Below are 18,195 nucleotides of genomic sequence, written 5' to 3' on the forward strand. Positions count from 1 at the left end.
TAGATGTACCTTTGTATACAGTACTTTTACTTCTAAAGAAGTTGTAGTAGATAAGAAAAAGAACAAGCAAGGAAAAAATTTCTTTGATGTCAATTTAAAGATGGTCATAGCTTATAGCATATCGAAGATTTTCAACCGCTCTTTTGAAAAAAACGATCTAATTTATAAATATTATTTGGGAGATGATGACTCTTCGTCTTATGGTAATGTTGTTGCTAGTAAACCATATGAAGCATATGGCATAGAACCCTTGAAAATAGAGTACTAGAGTATGTTGGTCATTTTAAAAAACGTATTGGAACCAGACTATGCAACTGACGCAAGGAAAAACATAACGGGATGAAGCTGACAGGACATGACAAACTAACTGAAGTTGCAGTTAATGCCATGCAAAATTATATTGGTATGGCCATACGTCAAACAACAGCTTTAAAGTCGTTAAATGATAAAGAAAAGTTACCAAGTGAAAAAAAAATTCGAGCATTCTTGTACCATTGTACTGATTTCCCTGACACAACTTGTCGTCACATACTTTGCCCAACTGGTCCTAATAGCTGGTGTAAGTGGAAAAACTCAGAAGGAGCATCAGTTGACAATTCCTACAGACCAAAAGTAAACTTGCCAATTTGGATATATGATATTGTAAGGAAAGACTTTGAAGAATTAAGCGATGATAAAATTTTAAGAAGGTGTACCCATGGAAAGACACAGAACGCTAATGAGAGTCTTAATAATGTAATTTGGTCAAGGTGTCCCAAAAATATATTCTTACATAAATCTTCTTTCGAAATAGGAGTCAATTCTGCCATATTGCATTTTAATGAGGGAACAGCTGGTGTTAAAAGAGTCTTGAATTTTTTGATTTTTGAAATTGGCGCTAAAACCATTTTGTCGTCATCTCGTAAGGATAAAACCCGCTTGTCGAATATGGCTAGAAAAGACACTTTAAAGGTCAAAAATAGAAGAAGAAAATTGAGAACTATTAGAAAAGGTAGACAAAGATAAAGAACTTGAAGGAGGGGAATCTTATAAATCTGGCAACTTTTGATGTATTTTGGACAATTTTTTTTTATTTTGCATATTATCGTATTTGTACATTTTTGCATACTTTACTAATTTTGAACAAAGCTAACATTTTGAATGCCTTGAGCTTTTTACTTCAAATTTTCAGGACTTTTTACAATACTCCATGATCTAGGTCCTGTACTAAAATACAACCAAAAAAGGATTATATTTACAGTGCTACTTTAATTACAAATTTTTTAGCCTACCCCCCAAAATTCAACTTTTGGACTGAAAAAAATAAAAATTTCAAAATCCGGTTTGACTTAACCATTTTAGTACAGGACCTACATAATGTATGTATGAGTCATTTGGCCAAAAATGAAGCTTTAATTTAGTGTAGTTTTAAAAATATGGTGATTTGAAGATTTTTTTAAAAAATGGCAGATTTTGAACCTTTTTTAGCATTTTTCTTATTTTTTTTAGCAAGATTCTCATCACGAAACACCTGTTTTTGCTTTAATTTTATTCAATATTCATTAGAAAACACAAATATATAACAAATTGTATGATTTAAAGAAGAAAAAATTTTTATTGGTGGGCCACCTTATTTACCACCTGTTAGGACCACCGAGACCCCAGGATTTTGCCCACGTATGCACGTGGGCAAAATCGTCTTTGGTCATGTACAGATCAAGGTGATAAGCACGCGTGAACCTCTTCTGGGATGCGGCCCTCTCTCGGCCTGGCTGCGGAACAAGAGGTGCATCTACGCCATGGATGGTGAAGATGTCAGAACAGACAACTTATGCTTCTGGAGATGTCTTGCAGTAAGGGCCGACGTAGTACGGGGAACGGAACGTCTAACAAACCAGTTCTCAAGTTAGCTCGAGAGTACTACGGGGTCTCCAAGTTTAAACGTAAAGACGTGAGACCTACGAGACTGGTGGATCTGGAGGCAGTTGCCAACCAATTCGAGGTCAACATCCGAGTATTTGAGCCCAAAACAAACTACGAAACAGCACCATGGCGACTCGTTTATGGGCATAGGCAGTACAAAAAGGGTTTAGACACCACTATCAACCTTGGTATGCTGGACGGGCACTGTTTTTACATCAAGGATTTAGACGTGCTGACCAAGCACTGGGAATGCAAAGTATGAGGTCAAGTTTTTAATGAGGCCTGGAATCTCACGCGGCAAAAAGAAGAACGAATGCGAGGGCGTCAAGACGATATTCATTTGCAAAGGCGGGAAGGTGAAACGTATGCCGAGCAGAGCGGAGAAGTTCTTTTACGATGAGGGTTTTAGCTACGATGCCTCAGAATGGCTGGAATACATATCGAAGCAAACTGGAAGACATATCCATCATGCACTCTGTGGAGATGGAGGGGAACGCGTTATACGTGATGGTAAAAGGGAGTGGAAAGTTGACGGCTATGAGCCTTTCACAAAGACCGTCTATGAATACCACGGTTGTAAGTGGCACGGATGTCCCTGTCGACACGAAAGAACCAACGCGGAAAAGAATCGTTACGGTGGAATCCAATCTAAGGAGAATATAATACGGAAACAGGGCTACAACCTCGTCACAGCTTGGGAAAGTGAGAAACCACCAAAAATCAAGAGGCACTTTCAGAAGGAATTTAGACCCTATCCCCACTATATTGTGTTTGATTTCGAGGTTCTCCTACGACCGTGAAATTACCAGCAAACCTCTGATCTGAAATTCCTTTCAAGAATTGTTCCCGTAAGCGTTGGTATCACGGATAGTTAGAATAACCACCCAATGTTCATTGAGTACGAGGATCCCAAGGTGTTGGTAAAACAGTTTGTGGAGCAGAAAGAGGTCGAGAGAATGTACCCCAAACAGCGGCAAGTACGCCATCAACCTGATCAAGTGATAATTTGTCGAGGAAATTGCGCAAGGCGATAAGATCAAGGTGGCGAAGAGGGACAACGACTACATGTTCCTCACAACCTCGAGGTTTAAATTTCTCGATATTAAGAATTTCCTTGCTCCTGGTATGAGCTATGACGGTTGGTGCAAGTCCTTGGAATGTAAGTTCGAGAAGCTCGTGTTTCCTTACGAATGGTTGATGAGGCTTGAAAAGTTGGACCATGTCGGGCCTGTCGCGCACAAGGACTTCTATGGCCGGCTAAGTGGGGAAAAACACGCTATCTCTCGAAGAGTACGAGACATTCCGCGCTGAGTTTGACAGACGAGGCTGCGTCACCATGATGGACTGACTGCACGAGTACAATCTAGCCGATGTGGAACCGTTCATTGTGGCTGTAAACAAGGCGAGGTTGCAGTATTACCACAACGAGATAGACAGTTTGAAGGATGCGGTAAGTATTCCAGGTGTATCGATGCGCTACGTTTTGAACAAGTCTCTAAGGCTGAAGCCCAAGTTGGAGCTATACATATAAGTGTGAAGACTCTTGCTATAGCAAGACGTGTAAGAATTGTAAAGAGGTACGGAAAGCGTGTGAAAATTGTACGAGGAACGAGGCCTACGAGCTCTTGCCTATGGGGATGGTTGGTGGCCCCGCGATCGTATTATGTAGATACCAAGAACGAGACGTAACGGGCATCAGATCTCATATTTACAAAAAAACCCACAAGTGTAAGACCATTTTAGAGTACGACGCAAACATGCTCTACCCGAGTACCTTGATGCAAGACTTTCCCTCTGGAGAGGAACAGCTGATCAAGGTGGCTACACCAACATCAGAAATTAATATCGAGATACTAACGCGAGGTGTGCGAGATAGATCGCTCTTTGAGTTTGCGCAGGTTGATATCGAGGTACCGGAAGATTTGTGTGACAAATTCAGCGAAATGGCCCCGCTACTTGTCGTCAAGGAGATACCGGACGATCAAATCCCTGAGAACATGCACAAGTACTTAAAAAATAGGGGGCGCGAGCGTGTTCCGGGTACACGTAAGCCTCTCGGGTTGCTAAAAACCGAAAAGATCCTACTGTATACCCCCGTGCTGAAATGGTACCTTTACCATGGGCTGAAAGTGGCTGCTTTTCATCAGTTCCTCAAGTGCACTCGAGGTAAGCCCTTTGCATGGTTTCCGAAGGAGATTGCAGATGCACGGTGACAGGCTGATAAAGACCCCGACAAACATATTGCGGGAGATACGGCCAAGTTAAAGGGGAACAGCTTTTACGGCAAGATGATTAAAGACCTAGCTAGGCACGCAAATACTACGTTCACGAGGGACAAAAACGAGGTTGATGCCCTCCGAAGCCCGTACCTCGAAGATCTCGAAGAGATTGGAGCTGCTTACGGGCTCAGAAAGGGCAAACACAAGTGCAGTATCGATAGAGCCTACCAGTGTGGTATTGCGGTGTACCAACTGGCGAAGCTTCGTATGTTGGAATTTTACTACGATTTTTTGGACAAGTACGTGGATCGTTGGGACTTTGAGTACATCTACATCGACACTGACAGTGCTTATTTTGCCATCTCTGGGGAAAAGTTGCGAGATGTCGTTTGCGCTGAACTACTTGACGAGTACGTCAAAGACGTGAAAAACTGGCCCCTCACTGATAAGTACTCGAGTCGAACAGGAGGATTATTCAAACTAGAATTTATAGGGTTTCGGATGGCTGCTGTGACGTCCAAGTGCTACTTCGTGGAGGGGAAAAATGGTAAAAAATTTTCGTGTAAGGGCATGTTAAAGAAGAAAAATGCCGTGACTTGGTACAGGTACCTGAGTACACTGAGGGGTGGTCTAGACATGGCCAAAAACGTAGGTGTTCGAGTACACAACCTGGGTATGGTTACGTGCGAACAAAACAAGCTCGGTCTCTCGGCGTTTACGACGAAAGAGTTGTACATGACGATAGGGTACATACATCCCCGCCTATGTTTTAAACTAACCAACGTGCCTATTCATAAATGTTGTAAACATTTTTGAACAACAAGGGTTTCTACAAGCTGTCCAATGTTTTGTAAATTAATACCTTCACAAAACAAAAACAAAATGTAGGGGCCAGAAAATGCACGCAATCTAAGCACACCTTGCCACTAAATAACTTCAAGGTGATCCAACGTAACAGACACCGAACAAGGCAATGCATCAAATGCCACGGTAAAAGAAGTCCTCACAAGAACGTACAAGGTGCCCACATAAAAAACGAAGAAAACATTGCCCCATATGCGATCCCCTAGGTTATCACCATAATCTTACTTTGAACAGGATTCGTAATGCCCTAATTCATGATACAGAGATAACATCCCAGGAATATCTGGGATGTGATATTATATCATTCATGAAGCATATCCAAACACAGTTTAGGGGTGGGATGAGCTGGGGCAGCCAAAGGCATCGGGAGTTTGACCAGAAGATACCAATAGGGTACAGGGAGAATGGAGAATATCCAAGCGAGGAAAAGCAATTGAAAAGACCGCACCACACCAACATACAACCTATGTGGATTGAGGATAATAAAAAGAAAGGTCATCGATATATCTCCCAGTAGAATGTAGTCTAGTGCAGTTGATCAAACACACTTCGAATAAATGGAAGTGTGTTTGTGTATTGCTGTAATACTACCCTATGCCCTGATCGCATTTTGTTTTTTTCGTTACAAAAGGGCTATTAATAAAGATGACAGAGCTTGCACAAGTATTTGACTCAGGAGAAAAAAGGCTTTGAACATGTCGAGAAACCCACCGAGAAGCGCCAAGCTTTGAAAGAGACTCTGCGCAAAGGTAAGTGGCATCTCTTACTGAAGAAATGTACTGAAGCCTTTGTCGGCAAGGCTGATGATGAGGATATCGAGAAGATGCATACCGAGTACGCACAACGAGAATTATAAGACAAGGGAGAAAAGACGGCCAAGGCGTTAACGACTCACGTTATCAACCTGTACGCAAACTTGATTGGGAAATTCGTGAATATTGATAGCATCGAAGACTAGAGGCAAGATATAGAGGATAATCAGAGATACCATGACAGATCTGGGGAATCTGGTGTACTGTACAATTTGCAGATGTTCAGGGCCTATCTTGGTAGTGGGACATACAGCCCGGCATATGGCCAAAAAAAGAGGATGAGGAGACTAAGGAGAAAGATCCCTGATGGTAAAATTTATCTTATAGCCCTTCAGGGCTATAAGATAAATGGAAGAGTATAACCAAGTCATAGTCAAGACAAAGGTAAAACTGAGATCTACGACAGTCTTGTACAGCATATCTAAAATTTTCTTCTCCTTGGGGATAATGTTGCTTTCGATGTGTGCTTTGATTGTAGTCATTTATTTAATGCATTTTTTGCCCTGTTGGGGCTTGTGAAATTTTCCTCCAAATTTATACCACACTCCAACCCCTATCGCGAGTACGGCAAACGTTCGCACGCCGTAAAGTTAGATATTGTCCCTTGACTTGTACGGACCTGATGCAGGTTCCTGATTGCCTGATGAAGAACTTTTGTCTACGTTCTTCTGTAAGTTTCCCTTATTCCTGCGATTTCATTCCGCAAGTCTCTTGCCACCAGCAACTCAACCTTCGTTGCCCTGGCAAGGAAGAAATTCCTAGGCATTACACGCCCGTCTGACAAAATAGACACCAACGATGTCATGAAGATGGTTGCATACTTTGCCGCAGACAGAGCTTCTCGTGAAATGGCTGTAAAAAGGGTTGGATCCTTGCAAGTATCGTACCCAAATAGATGATTGATGTAGCCAGAATTGATAATGAAATTCGAGGGTTCCAGCAGGACGAATTTTACCTGCGTCCTACACCTCGTTAGACATTGTACCTCGGTACGTTGAATTTTTAAAAACACCAATTAACATTACCCTTTGACGTTGTTTGTCGTTGATGATATGATTGCTGACGAGAGTGCCACTTCCATACCTTTCAAGGAAAAAAATTCGCATGACGTCTTCGTCACGTTAAATAGTGCCTTGGAAATTGTTGTCAAATCAAGAAAGCCCAAGGCTGTAGAGCTAATCAAATGGCTTACGAAAAAAGGTGTCGAGAAACTATGGGATGAGCTTGAGGGGCGGGATATGCCCATTGCCATTCTCGAGGATGGTTTAGAGGACAGAGACAAACAACTCATGCTGCTGGGGAACGAACTTGAGGATAGGGATCAACAACTCGTTATGCTCTAGGACCAATTAGAAACATTACAGCAACGTGCCATGCCTTACCTCGAAGATCCCTAAAAAGATAACGGCATGGTCATTATCCAAAAAAAACAACAATGATCCCTTTCCATATCTGGCCATCTGTGGTCAACAGGGGTACGTGGCACAAAAAATACGGAACAAGCTTGTTGACTATCCCAAAGGTGAGATTTTGGTATTGGCAGAGACCCCGAATGCTATTGTTAACTACAACTGGCTCAGGGAACGTGGCTGTATTGAAGTCAACCCGGAGCGTATGAGATATTTTAGGCTTGGTGAACGTTATACGCATGAACGTCTCCTAGAGCTGGCGGAATAGGCAGCCACACCCAAACAAGGTTTTTCCAAAGTGTAGAGCTACACTTTAAAAAATAGGCATTTTAGACCCGTTTGGCTCTATGTTAAAAGGCATTGAAATAACAATAGATGGAATCCTATGTACAAACACAACAATTTACAAATAATTACAATATACATGTACCTGTACTACGATGTTGTATCAAGTCAGCGACTGGTTATTGCGCAACATGCTTGGAAAATTTTAGTTTTAGAGATGGACTTTGCTACGAAGGATTTGAATACCCTACTGACGAAGACCTCTTAGAGTGACTAGCGTCAGGGAAAAAAGCATGGGCAACATTCGCGAGATGCGAGATTGACGAGGCTTTGGAGGATGATATTCAACGATTAGAGATCCATGTTGTTCAAAGGGCCAGGAACAACTATGATGTACTCTGTTACCAGGCATCAAAGAGAAGGAGTTGAAGCTATCGGATTTGGCTGGTATAGAAACAATAGGTGATATCCTCAACTTTCGTATAGCAGATAGACGATTAGTTGACATTGACCTGAAAAATGAACCCAATGTCATCAAAGGTATAGTATATGGGTATCCTTTCTATACACTACATCCAAAGGATTAATTAAGGGATCCGAATGAAGATAATGAGGATGATGATGACGAGGATGAAATAGATCTAGATGCTCTAGATGAACTCATGAAAACATTTTACCACTCCTTGATATCCTGTTGAGGTACCTGAACAGCATTTGGGATCAGCATCAACTCCTCTGACACGAAGCTTCTCTCGGGCCTGTCTTTTAAATAGTACAAAACACGGCTACCCGCCACTACCCAACCTGTAAGTATGTCTGCTCCAAACGGCGTCAGTTGCGCGTCTTTTCGAGTCGCCATTCTCCTCCCCCGGTTGTAACAGATAGAGATACAAACCATCCTGGGGTAAGAGTTTTTCCTCGGGATATTGTTCCCCTTTTCAAATGGTACTTCATCCAGCTTAATCGCCCTGCTAGGTTTCATGGCGATCATGGCAGTCTTGGTGTTGTTAAGACTTTTGAACTTGCTTGGTACAAGCCTTAGCAGACATTTCAGACATTTCAACATAGTCCGAAGATTGCTTCGAAGTTTGTCACATGTACTGCACATGCGTTGATGATCAGTGGTGGTCATGTCAGTTGAGCATCTGCGCATGCGTTGATGATCAGTGGTGGTCATGTCGGTTGATCATCTGTGCATGCGTTGATGATCAGTGGTGGTCATGTCGGTTGATCATCTACGCATGCGTTGATGATCAGCGGTGGTTATGTGGGTTGATCATCTGCCCATGCGTTGATGATCAGTGGTGGTCATGTCAGTTGATCATCTGCGCGTGCGTTGATGATCAGCGGTGGTCATGCGGGTTGATCATCTGCGCATGCGTTGATGATCACTGGTGGTCATGTCGGTTGATCATCTGCACATGCGTTGATGATCAGCGGTGGTCATGTGGGTTGATCATCATTGTAAGTAAGGTTAAGTCCAGAAAATTGCTTTTCTGTACAATCTTACGACCCTGAAAATTTGGGAAAACAAAAAGATGCGTGCTAACATTTTTAGGCTCAATTTAACTCGCCAGTAGATTCAATTTAACTCGCCAGTAGGTTTAAAAGTTCAGTGAACGAACCTGTCCTATTGGTTCATTCAGGACCTTTTATTCGGTATGAGTATATTGATGGTTAAAATTGGCCTGGAAACTTTTGAATTAACCATGTAATATTTCAAACTAGTTAAAGTAAAATACGATGATTTTCGTGCAGAAATATCTATTGCGAGCAAGTTCTAATGGTCTTACACACTAGAGAATATAAAACTACAAAATAAAATACAGTAACGATAACAAAAAACTACTGAAAATTATAGAGTAACAGAAATTTCAGATGTCAACCATATATATAGAGAGAGCATTTACTAGAATGGAGGCAGCTGCTACATGGGTGTTGGGTGCCATTGATGCAAAAAGAACTTGCCATTTTAGGCTTTATATATGGTGTAAATTGATGTAGAATGCGTTCACTGTAAAATGCAATTTTTGCCCAATTTCATCATATCTAAACCATACCTACACAATTTCGTACCCAGGATTTTTTTAATGAAAATATGAAATGTAATCGTTGAACAAAAACGCTGACTCAGCATTTTTCTTCAATGTCAATTTTTTTCTCTCGTAAGAGTAAAGCTTCGTTTGCACTGGAATTTCCCTCTTCTGCTTGTTCAGTTATCCAGAAATCTTCATCATCGTACAATTGGTGGGATTTTGGAGTGTCTAGGAATCTCACGAACAAGCTGAAAATAAACAAAAAATAAACACGTAAACATCTGTAAAAAAAATCTACGAAGGTGTATTCCTATGCGCTAAGACAAATAAGGTATGCGTTGACACACGTAGACGCATAAGGTATGCGTTGACACGCGTAAACACATAAGGTATGCGTTTACACGCGTAGACACATAAGGTATGCGTTGACACGCGTAGACACATAAGGTATGCGTTGACACGCGTAGGCACATAAGGCATGCGTTGACACGCTTAGACACATAAGGTATGCGCTGACACGCTTGGACACATAAGGTACGCGTTGATACGCTTAGGTACATAAGGCATGCGTTGACACGCTTAGACACACAAAGTATGCGTTGACACGCTTAGACACATAAGGTATGTGTTGGCACGCTTAGACACACTAGACACGTCTGTCTGATGGTTCGTCTGCAACAAATGAAATTATAGTTGCCAAATAACAAAAACTTTTTCTAACAGAAACTCAAATATCTTTACGTAAGCGACTTAAGTGTTTTTAGATAGATCACAATCCTGTCCCCAGGGTTTCGCTTTCTGATATGTAGCTTGCGTGCCAGCACGCATATACGCAAAAAGCGAAAAATAAGCTCTTGCAACGAGATTGGATAGATCAATAGCTGTTTCTATTCCTCTACCCTTCTACATTCAATTCAGTAAGAAAATAAACACAAATGATGTCATCATGTGTTGAAGAATCAGAGCTACTCCCTTGATTGAAACAACTTTCCGACAGCAATAGGAATAACGACAACGTGACGTACCCAGTTACACATCCACCAAACACGGCCAACAACAATGTAACAAACATGGCGGCTATTTGATATCCACCTTGCTCTTTCGCGCTTCTACCGATACCATCCGAAGAGAGTTGGATGTTACGGGCAATAGCAGCATCGTACATCGTCGTGTTACGTTTTGGAGTACGTGCAGACCAAATGTTGAACAATCTACAAAAGTACGCCTTTTTTAAAAACAATATCATTCATAATATTTTACTAAAGTTGTAGTATTCATGAGAAAGTTTAAAATAACTTAATAATATTGTTATATAAACATGCACCACACATGTCCTCGCCACCTTGGAATTACTGGGGACAAAGTTGGTAGATTAACAGGCCATTAACAGATTAAATTGTCTCTGCCTCTGTTACGTAGCTAAATGAAAACGATGAAGAGTGGTGAATCAACTTACTCTTCTCCGTATTTGTCCATCTCACTTACAGAGGCAGTAATAGAGCCAGCAATAGCAGCAAGGATGGCGGGCATTCCATGCAAGTTGTTTACTCCACATGTATCGTGAATCTTCAGTTTGGAATTCAAAAATGGCTGCAAAAAAGAAAAAGGAAAAGCATTTACCGAACCTGGCTAAACGAAATATCTCGCTAAATATGTATAACTATGTTTCTTAGGAAGTGTTATACCCAATCCTCACATTGTTTTTATGTTCTTAAATGTTCTACCAAAGTTAAAGCTCGCAGTCCTGTTGAAAATTAAAATAAGAAACTGAACAAACGTTTTAAGACTAGCATTTCTTACCGTGACGTAAGCATATCCCAAAGTGCTTATAATGCCACCAATCATTCCAATCAAAATGGCGCCCCATGGCTTGATAATTAAATCCGCACATGTACCAACTGCGACACCGCCAGCTAAGGTAGCATTTTGAATATGAACCTGAAAAATTTGTAAAAGCTCTCTTTCAGATTGAAATATGGAATAAGGCTGGGTACGAGGTTGTAAAAAATGTGAATGCATCTTATTTGTGCTACGTTTTCCATATAAAAAGGGAAAATAAGTGGGGTAACTAATGTTTGTTCTGAGCAAAGAATGTGAAGAATAAGGTTCACCAACCTGGGATATCGAGTAATAAAGAAATGTGTACTCACCATATCCAATTTTTGATGTTTGTTTACAAGTGGAGAGATAACAAACGTTGCTACGCAACAAGCAGCCAATGAATAGTAAGTATTTATAATGGCGCGGTGTTGCTGTGGTCCAGGTCCTAACATGGCAGCGTTAAAACTTGGCCAAAACATCCATAAAAACACAGTCCCTAGACAAGAAGAGTGAAACAATTTAGAAAACCCACAGTGATTTTTTTCTTGTAAGGAAAACACATGCACCGACTAATGTGCGAAACAGTAATAACCTTTCCATGAGAAAATTGATTCGAAGTTAAGTAACTATTAACTAACCGATCATTGCAAATAAATCCGAGTGATAAACGGAACCTTCTTTCGGATTCTCATCACTGTGGTCATCCTTGTAAATCATTCTGGTTACTGCTAAGCCAAAATACGCGCCAAACATATGTATGACCATGGAACCACCCACATCCGTGATTTTTAAATGATGCACCAGAATGTTTTCATTAACTGCATAAAAGATGATCTCAAATACACCGATCACAAATAACTGCAAACGACTTACTTTGCCCAGCACTGCCCCAAATGTGATAAGAACAGCTGCCGCAGCGAAGTCAGATGTGATCAAGCTGAAACAAAGATGGGATGGGTTATACACATATAGAATGGATTTGCAAAAACTCTTGTGACTAAAAGTAAAATGGTTCTGGTTAATCGAAACGGAATGAACTTTGTCCCCATGTTTTTTTGACATTAAGAATACGTAGGCAAGAAGTCCACAGCTGTGGACGGGGGTGATGTGAGAGAGTAAGAAAAGTTTCTATGACAAGTAAATCTGGATCTTCTGTTCATCTGTTTACGGTGTAGCTACATTGAAACTCGAACGTGCTTGGTAAACGATCACTGATTATCTTTTCTTTTTTTACTTCTTTGTACTTTTGCCATAGTTTCTTTATGATGACCACGTGATCAATATTGTCAATCAATGCACATGCTTAAATAAGTCAAGCAATGGCGGCCACTTTAGTACTGCATTCTGAACAAACAAACACAATGAAAATTATGTTTAAGCAGGGAATTTTACTTACGTTTTAAGATCTACGGTCAACCTCTCTGGCTTTTCAGCGCCTTCAAAAGCGTTTGTAATCCACCCGTTAATTAGCGTTGCCCACTGAATGACTACTGCGGCGATAAAGAGATTATAACCGACTGCGCCATGACTGTATTTCTTTAAGAAGGTCATTAAAAATCCAAACCCAATGAAGATCATCACGTGGACATCTTGGAAAACTAACAAAAAGAAAAAGAACTCATTCTAGAAAACTTTAGCTTGTATATTAGGTAAAGATGTGAAGATATTTCGAACAACTCTGGGGGAAAACAACATTAATTTTTAGAAGTTATTTTCACACCCTAAAAAATGTTTTTACTTCCTGTTAAGTAAGCTGTAAGAAATTCTAATTAAGTTCAAAAGTGTTATTCAACAATTCAAGTACCAAAAGTTAAGTTGCCTAAAACATTTTTAGATAATTTTTTCCTTTAGATAATTTTTGTATTAGATAATTTTTGTATTAGATAGAAAAATATCCACAGGTTGAAAGATTATCTTAGGTTTACTTAAAAATTAAAAATGTACGAAGCTTTTCGTAACAGTGTTACATTATCAAATTATCTAAAGTTTGTATAATTATCCTAACATCGTAGTGTCAACTAAATATGAAGTATAACATGTCCTTAATATACTTCTTTAAAAGTCATTCTTGTCCTTGGGGGTGTCTTGTCAGGAACCGCCCTCACGGTCACTATATAGGCAAAAATTTCTTGAGAACGAGATTGATAAAAACAACATTTAGTAGTAAGAGGAAGCTATCTCAAAGTAGGTTTAGTAAAACCAAGTAATTTATAAAAGAGAGAAATGTAAGATACTGAAAAGAAGTCTTGCTTTGCATAGAAACGAGGCTATACTTACAAGTATAATAAAAAATGGCGGTATTACTTTGTTGTGGTGTCAAACCTGGAGTACTGACCGGAGACTTGTTTTCATCATAATCTACCACAACTGCAAAAATGATTAACGTAACCACCTCAAATATCCCCACTACGATGGAGAACCATCGTCCTCCGCCAAAACGCATGGTGATTTTATGTACTTTATGTATTGGACTAATCTATTAATTATTATAACAATTTTTGTTTTGGTAATAAACTATTTACTTTTTTAAAACTTTATTTCTATTTTGTTTAAAGATTTTTTTTAGTCTTTTAACTTTTAAGAATAAACAGCAAGGAGGCGTAAGATAAGATGATGCTACCATTTTTTTAAGGTACCTTATGACAAGCAATCTCCTCCACAATGTTCTTTCTTCTTTTTTGGTACTATTACTAGCACAATTCAGGCTAGCGACATCAGAAAGCATAAAAAAAGCGGTGAAGAAGAGCTTAATACCACAAAGTTATAGTCAGCGTTAGTTAAATTAAAGAACATGGCAACAAGGTTGATCGAGAGGTGTTGAACTACGTTGTTCCAGTGTGTTCTAGCTTTTAAAACCAATCCCAGATGTTTTCAGATAAATATTTTCACGACATCAAAATATCATTTTCTGAAAATTAAAAATGGATTCACCATCTCAATTTTACTTTTAATAGGCCTTACAACTCTGTAAATTATTTCAGTATAATTTAAAACTACCATAGATTCGCGCGCTTGTAAGAATAGGCTAATAATAAATCCACTGAACTGAGGTCTTCTTTCTTCGTTTCTACATCATTATTTCCACAGCACTTCATTCTTACTGTTTACATAACAATTTCAATTTTACTATTCTTCAAGACACGTTTCTTCCGCCGTGTAATAGAATCTAATAACATGCTTCAGCAACAGTGCACCTTTTTTACCTGCAGGCACTATCGTCCCAGACCCCAAAATAGCCATCCACAGATAAAAAATATGATAGAATGTAACAGAGTTGGAAGCAAAGGTGGTGGATAATATAAAAGATCGCGTGCTCAACTGTTATCTAATCTTTTACTTTGTAACTTATTTTAATACAGCTACAGAGCTCTACGGTGGAGAGTCTATTATCGTTGCACTGCGTACAACAAATAAGGGACGGAAAACTTGGAAGCAAGAAAAAGACAGAAAAACCGAGAAACAAAAAAACCCCGGAGAATCAGGGAAGCATGAAAAAAAACAGAAAAACCGGGAAGCAAAAAAAACCCGGAAAATCAGGGAAGCATGAAAAAGACAGAAAAAACGGGAAGCAAAAAAACCCGGAAAATCAGGGAAGGAAAAGACGGAATAACAGCACGTGATTAATATCGAAGAGTCTTTTAACCCAACTGAAATTCCCCATATGCACTGTAATTGACCACATCATTTCCATGTTTACTCCCTGATTGATTTGGAAGTAGTTCTGTTTGGAGGTAGTTCTGTTAAGATCGTTACAGAAGAGCTGCACAAATTCTTCGTTATAATAGAGCTAAACATTTGAAGAATCGTGTTAAAACAAAGCCCAGTCAATCAGATTAACAAATTACTTAGCTAAAATCACACATGATAAAAAGAATGGTGAAATTGATAAGTTTAAAACCAATTTACTTATATTGTCAAAAGTAAAATTAAAATCACAGACAGCTTTCTTTCCTATCCTGTCACGAATCTTTAACAAATGTTTATCACGTCTAAAGCTATTTTGTCAGTCTGTGACGAAGACGGGGGCTTCTCAACACAGCTCATTATTTCTCAATGTTTTTTTCGACATAAAAGGTTCGACCACCTTAACAATTTCACGGATGTATGACAGCCCCGAAATGTGCACCACGCATGCGCGATTACGTTCATGTTAACTAAAACACGCGAATTAAATTGACATGGGGAGTACCCGTATGAAATATGACGAATTAACCTCATCCTGAAGCCATTTTGCATCTTTACCTATGTCCGTGGGGAGAAGGGACCTTGGTAAAGAGGTTGGTTAAGAATGATACAATCTGAAGAAACTGGCAACTGAATCAGATTTATATTTAAAGGTGATTGTTATATGCAATATAATAAATAAATCAATAAATAAAAACTTACAGGCGTAATAGTAAGGAGAAGAATTGGCTGGACTTCCACCAGTCCATGATGCGTGTGAAGGATGTTGATACTCCGTGTAATCAACGCACGAAATATAACATATCAACAAAATAACTTGGAATACAAAAACTACACCAGAGAATGTCAGCCTTGGTAGCGCCATGCTCCTGTTTGATTATACACTAAAAAATAAAAATGGCAGACTATGATTCAAAGGTAAAGCAAAATGCGGTTATTTTGCAGACGTGTGATCACATATTCTGAAAGTTTCTTTCTTGATCAGTTTCTGCGTAAAGGTCTAGTTCCCGTATTTATTTTTCTCTAACTATCTTATTTGTGCAATACTATAATGACAATTAATCTTCTTCTGAAACAACACTACGTGTGATAATTAAACGCTTTCTTTTATTTAACATAACATTTAATATTTTATTAAGTTTTTAATTATCAATTTTTATTTGACGCTCTTTTTAATGACGGCTATGTAAGGTGTGAGATGATAAGACTGCATAGTCTTCTACTTACTCCTGCCATTTTATTCTACGTACGTGATACAGTTATGTATATATATATGTATATATATATATCCTAATGTAGAAATTTATGCCTGTACTTATGTGTATGTAGAACTTGTATCTGTAATTTTGAAATAGTTGTATGTAAATTTCTTTTGGCGAAAAAAAAAAAAAAAAAAAAAAATGGGTTTTGCCCAAGCGGTATGATCACGCTGGGGCAAAACCCATTGATTGTTTCTCTGATGAATCTCGTAGTAATAAGAATACTTACAATCCCCTTTCACTTTTGTCACCGCTTTTTTGTTGTTGTTTTTTGCCTGACACTTGGTCAATTCAAGCCGCGTTACAGTCTATTGCAGTTTTTAGATAATGTCCTTAGAAGCCATCTTATACACAAAATAGACGCGCCTAAGTAAACCAAACGTTTTTCCCACTTAACTAAAGTTCTTTTGCAGCAGAACTTCGACGTCAAAACGCAAATAAATGTGTATTCAAACAGACAACCAACAAAACAGTTACTTATCAGTCCACTTTCCTTCTCATAATACAACACTATCAAAACAACTCATCAATTAGTCCACAGGGGTCAGTTTTATTTAAATTATAAAACATTTTCGTTAAACTCGTTCCCAATGCTCGAACCTAAAACCGTATCGCCAAAATACAAAAAGCCCCGGGGACAAGGTGCAAAAAAGGTTTTATCTTGGTATTAGACTGAAAGTTATTTTAGAAGATAATGATTTTTCTCACATCTTCGAAACTATCCACAAACAGTTTTGAGAAGAAATGGGTGTATTATCTAATTCTACAACTTTTAAAGGCCGTCCTTATGTTGTTTTTTAAGTCTGAAATATTACTGCTGACGAAAGAAACCAAAAATTCCTCAGGACTAGGTTTATCAATGGCGTCATTTTACTAAAAAAACAAAAAAAGTAATATTATTTAATGACGAGGTAGCAAACTGACACTTCTCAAACAAAGATGGCGGAGTAGCTCTGCACGAGAACATCTTTCTGCACAATATATGAGTGGATGCCGTCGTGTAATATTGCACGAAAACAAACATTTTTGACGCATTTGGAAATTATCGTCTTATTGATCTGCATGAAACTATTTCAATACGAAGTTTGTGTGGACAAATTGACTATTGTAAGATATAAATCCAACTTCTGAGCAACTTAATAATCCCTAACTGTTCCTTTTAGCCTAAACGTAATGAATTCTACCTCTTAGTTTGTTTTTTATTTTTTTAAATATATACTAAGTACTAGGCTAGCGGCTAAAACAATTCAATATTAAATGCTTTAATTTAAACCGTTTTAGCCACGAAGTACAGAGTTTGGTATCGCGCAGGTCTGGGCACAAGCGAAAACCCTTTCGCTGTGGTTGTACTCTCTAAGTAAATTCACGGTAAAAAAAGTTTCAACTAGTTATAAATTTCACTTGTTTGAGTATTTTATCTCATTTATACACACATATGCAGATAACTTGGCAATGTTAACAAAAGATTACAGAAATGTTAAGATTTTCGTACATGCGCCCGCATTAGACGATACACCAATTTAAATAAAGTCACGTTGTATTTTGTCCAAGTTCGAAAGCGCAGCGCCGTAGAAAAGTTAACAGTCCAGGGGACAAGGTGCTATCAAATACCGCAAACAGGACTGTGTGTCAGTAAATTTTTTCTAGAAAACTACTATCTATTTATCACGAAGTGGTTGAATTTCCTGGGTCTGGGTAAACAGCTTCAGACATCGTATCCTGCTGGTATTCGAAGGATATGACGCATGGCTACCTGTTTGGGCGCGCAACAGCACGTGATTTATGTGTTAACCTTTAAAATGTCGGTAACAGACCATATTACAGCCTTCAGAGGCCTGTGTACGTAGTTGTCGTCCTTCTAGACGTTGATTTAAGTTGGTTACGCACGATCATAATCATATTGC

At 39.0% G+C, this 18,195-nt stretch overlaps 1 protein-coding gene across 2 annotated transcripts; it reads right to left on the reverse strand.

Moving 5' to 3' along the window:
• Window positions 1–9,244: 9,244 nt before the first annotated feature.
• On the reverse strand, window positions 9,245–16,785 carry LOC130629439 (ammonium transporter Rh type A-like). 2 transcript variants are annotated; one of them, XM_057442630.1, is made up of 9 exons: window positions 16,521–16,785; window positions 15,735–15,916; window positions 12,745–12,946; window positions 11,987–12,285; window positions 11,678–11,844; window positions 11,328–11,465; window positions 10,984–11,117; window positions 10,553–10,738; window positions 9,245–9,775 (listed from the first exon to the last, which is right to left on the reverse strand). In XM_057442630.1, exons 2-9 carry the CDS (start codon window positions 15,895–15,897, stop codon window positions 9,622–9,624), a joined length of 1,443 nt encoding a protein of 480 aa, XP_057298613.1. In that variant the 5' UTR covers window positions 15,898–15,916; window positions 16,521–16,785; the 3' UTR covers window positions 9,245–9,621. The 2 variants fall into 2 exon arrangements, with proteins under 2 accessions (XP_057298613.1, XP_057298612.1); XM_057442629.1 differs by lacking the exons at window positions 15,735–15,916; window positions 16,521–16,785 and adding an exon at window positions 13,626–13,806.
• Window positions 16,786–18,195: the final 1,410 nt, after the last annotated feature.

Source organism: Hydractinia symbiolongicarpus, chromosome 2 (assembly GCF_029227915.1).
Source record: "Hydractinia symbiolongicarpus strain clone_291-10 chromosome 2, HSymV2.1, whole genome shotgun sequence".
NCBI lineage: Eukaryota > Metazoa > Cnidaria > Hydrozoa > Anthoathecata > Hydractiniidae > Hydractinia > Hydractinia symbiolongicarpus.